At 36.8% G+C, this 2,197-nt stretch overlaps 1 protein-coding gene across 1 annotated transcript in view; it reads left to right on the top strand.

The window, feature by feature from the left end:
* Nucleotides 1-2,197, top strand: part of st8sia6 (ST8 alpha-N-acetyl-neuraminide alpha-2,8-sialyltransferase 6) — a 7,477-nt gene that overhangs the window by 830 nt on the left and 4,450 nt on the right. Inside the window, exons 2-3 of the mRNA XM_032537203.1 lie at nucleotides 958-1,032; nucleotides 1,162-1,236. Of these exons, the coding sequence (XP_032393094.1) occupies nucleotides 958-1,032; nucleotides 1,162-1,236 (150 nt within the window). The remainder of the gene's footprint in view (nucleotides 1-957; nucleotides 1,033-1,161; nucleotides 1,237-2,197) is intronic.

The following is a 2,197-nucleotide window of genomic DNA, read 5'->3' as shown; positions in this document are numbered from 1 at the left end:
ACACACAAACACACACAAACACACACACACGTTTTTTGTATGATGGAGGGCAGATCATCCTCTTTGCCAAAAGAGACGAAACCTTGAAAGGTGTAGTTAGGGTGAAATGACTAGTGTTTGAGAAAAAGAGGCTGATTCTACCCAGGTATGTGTGAATACAACTCATAAGGCACCTTGTGTATCTGTGCTACAATTTCGTCATTCCTCTCACTATACTCAGCAATTTTAGAGTTAAAATATTGGCACATGAGACACATTTTGAAAGATAATTTAGAATTGGTCATTTCTTGAATAAGAAATAACCAATGTATTATATATTTATTTGTTTTGATGTTATGATGTTGTTTTATTGCCAATGTAACAGCAATGTCAGAAACCCTTACACTTGTAATGTGTAAGGGGTTGTGATGTAATAATGTGTAATTTAAAGTGTAATTGAAAGTGGCATATGAGAGGCGACCACACCCATATCCACCTGAAATTAAACAAACTCAGAGAACTTAGAGATCATACTTCTTCATTTGAGTCCTTTTCGTAAATAATAATAAAAGGAAGAGGATAAATGGCAACTCATACAGTAGACCACAGACATTACAATACAGACACGAAGAGACAGAAGTCTCCTGCTGAAATGCAGTAGTAGCGAAGGCCTCTGATCCTATAGGTTAGTGCACTGGTTGTTCATTTATGGCGTATGAAGCTGACAGATTTGCCACTGCTCTGTCCCACGTCAGTGGGAGATCTCTGAATGCGTACCTTGGTATGATTACTCTATTTGCTTTAGTGTTTATTGAAGTTAGAAATTCATGCATACAGCATTTGATTGCATAGAAGCATTTACAGGTAAATCTCCTTTTATCATCATTATCATACATCAGTTAGAAAATGATTATCAGTTTTATGTCTAGCAACAGCTTTTTACTCACCTGTCCTGATTGTCTCGTGTTCCCTCCACAGTCATGTTGAACCTCAGAAGCCGCATACTCAAAAGAAAAGTGCCCCCCAGCCCAATGACCCCTGTAAAGGCTGCAGGTAAGAGCGAGCACCGTCACTGACCTTTTTGTTTATACCTTCATCATATCAATACATTTCAGCGCTACAGGGATTTCACACTTAACTTGTGTGTGTCTGTGTGTGTGTATGTGTGTTTGTGTGTCCCAGGGAGGTCATCAGCAAGGTAATAGAGCGTTACTCGAAACCCTGGAAGAAGCAGGAGGACAATTACCAAAAGTTCAGGTAAAAAGACGACATCCTCTCAAACCTTTTTCTTTATTCTGAACTTTTAGACCAAAAACAAAAAAACAAAAACCAACACACAGACACATTGGATCTCCAGTGTCCGTAGCTGCAAAATCACGGTCCTGGTATGTACAATGAGTAGGACTTAAAAGGTAATTTAAATAAACTGTACATGAAGCCACGCTCAAGATGGGCACATTAATAAATAAATAAAAACACTAATTTGTTTTCTGATACAATAAAAAAGAATCTCCTCAAAATAAAGACAGAACACAATATCATCTCATCACAATATCACTTCTTAAAAGGGGGGGGGGGCAGATTTTCATTCTTTCAAAATAACCCTTTTAGTTAAAACTATACAAAACATTAAAGCCTGCTAAGTGTCATCTGGCAATTTTAAGGAGCTTTTAGAACAACCCAAAGTAGAACGTGGTCTGGGTTGATTTGTTTCCCAATAATTCTGCTAAGTAAATAAGACATTCCCTCTTTAAGTGCTTGGAAATATATGTCAGAGGTCTTTCACCTGAATTACATTTGTCACAAATAGCTGGTCTTTGAAATATGAACACAATGTATTATCTTAAACTTTACTAGCTTCAAAGGTTTAAAGAAGAAGAAGACAAACTGAAGACAGGGAAGTGGAAGTGGAAATATAAATGTGGATTAACGACAAATGGTCTAAACCACATGGTCTAAATATAACGCGTCACGTGAGTTATGGTAAAACAGAGGGACTTCACCTGGGTCTTTTGATGGAATAAAACATCCTTATATGAAAGATTTTTTTTAAATCTATAACCTCAACAATCTGCCTTTTAAATTAACTCTAATTTAACAAAGTCTGCAAATGATTTAACAACACTCCTGATTAAGTGTTATGTAAGATATATAGACAGACGGGCAGACAGACAGACAGACCCAGACAGATAGATAGATAGATAGATAGATAGATAGA

The sequence above is a fragment of the Etheostoma spectabile genome, chromosome 15 (assembly GCF_008692095.1).
Source record: "Etheostoma spectabile isolate EspeVRDwgs_2016 chromosome 15, UIUC_Espe_1.0, whole genome shotgun sequence".
Classification (NCBI taxonomy): Eukaryota; Metazoa; Chordata; class Actinopteri; order Perciformes; family Percidae; genus Etheostoma; species Etheostoma spectabile.
Note: the sequence above shows the minus strand (reverse complement) of the source record. Positions and strands in the feature narration are given on the sequence as shown.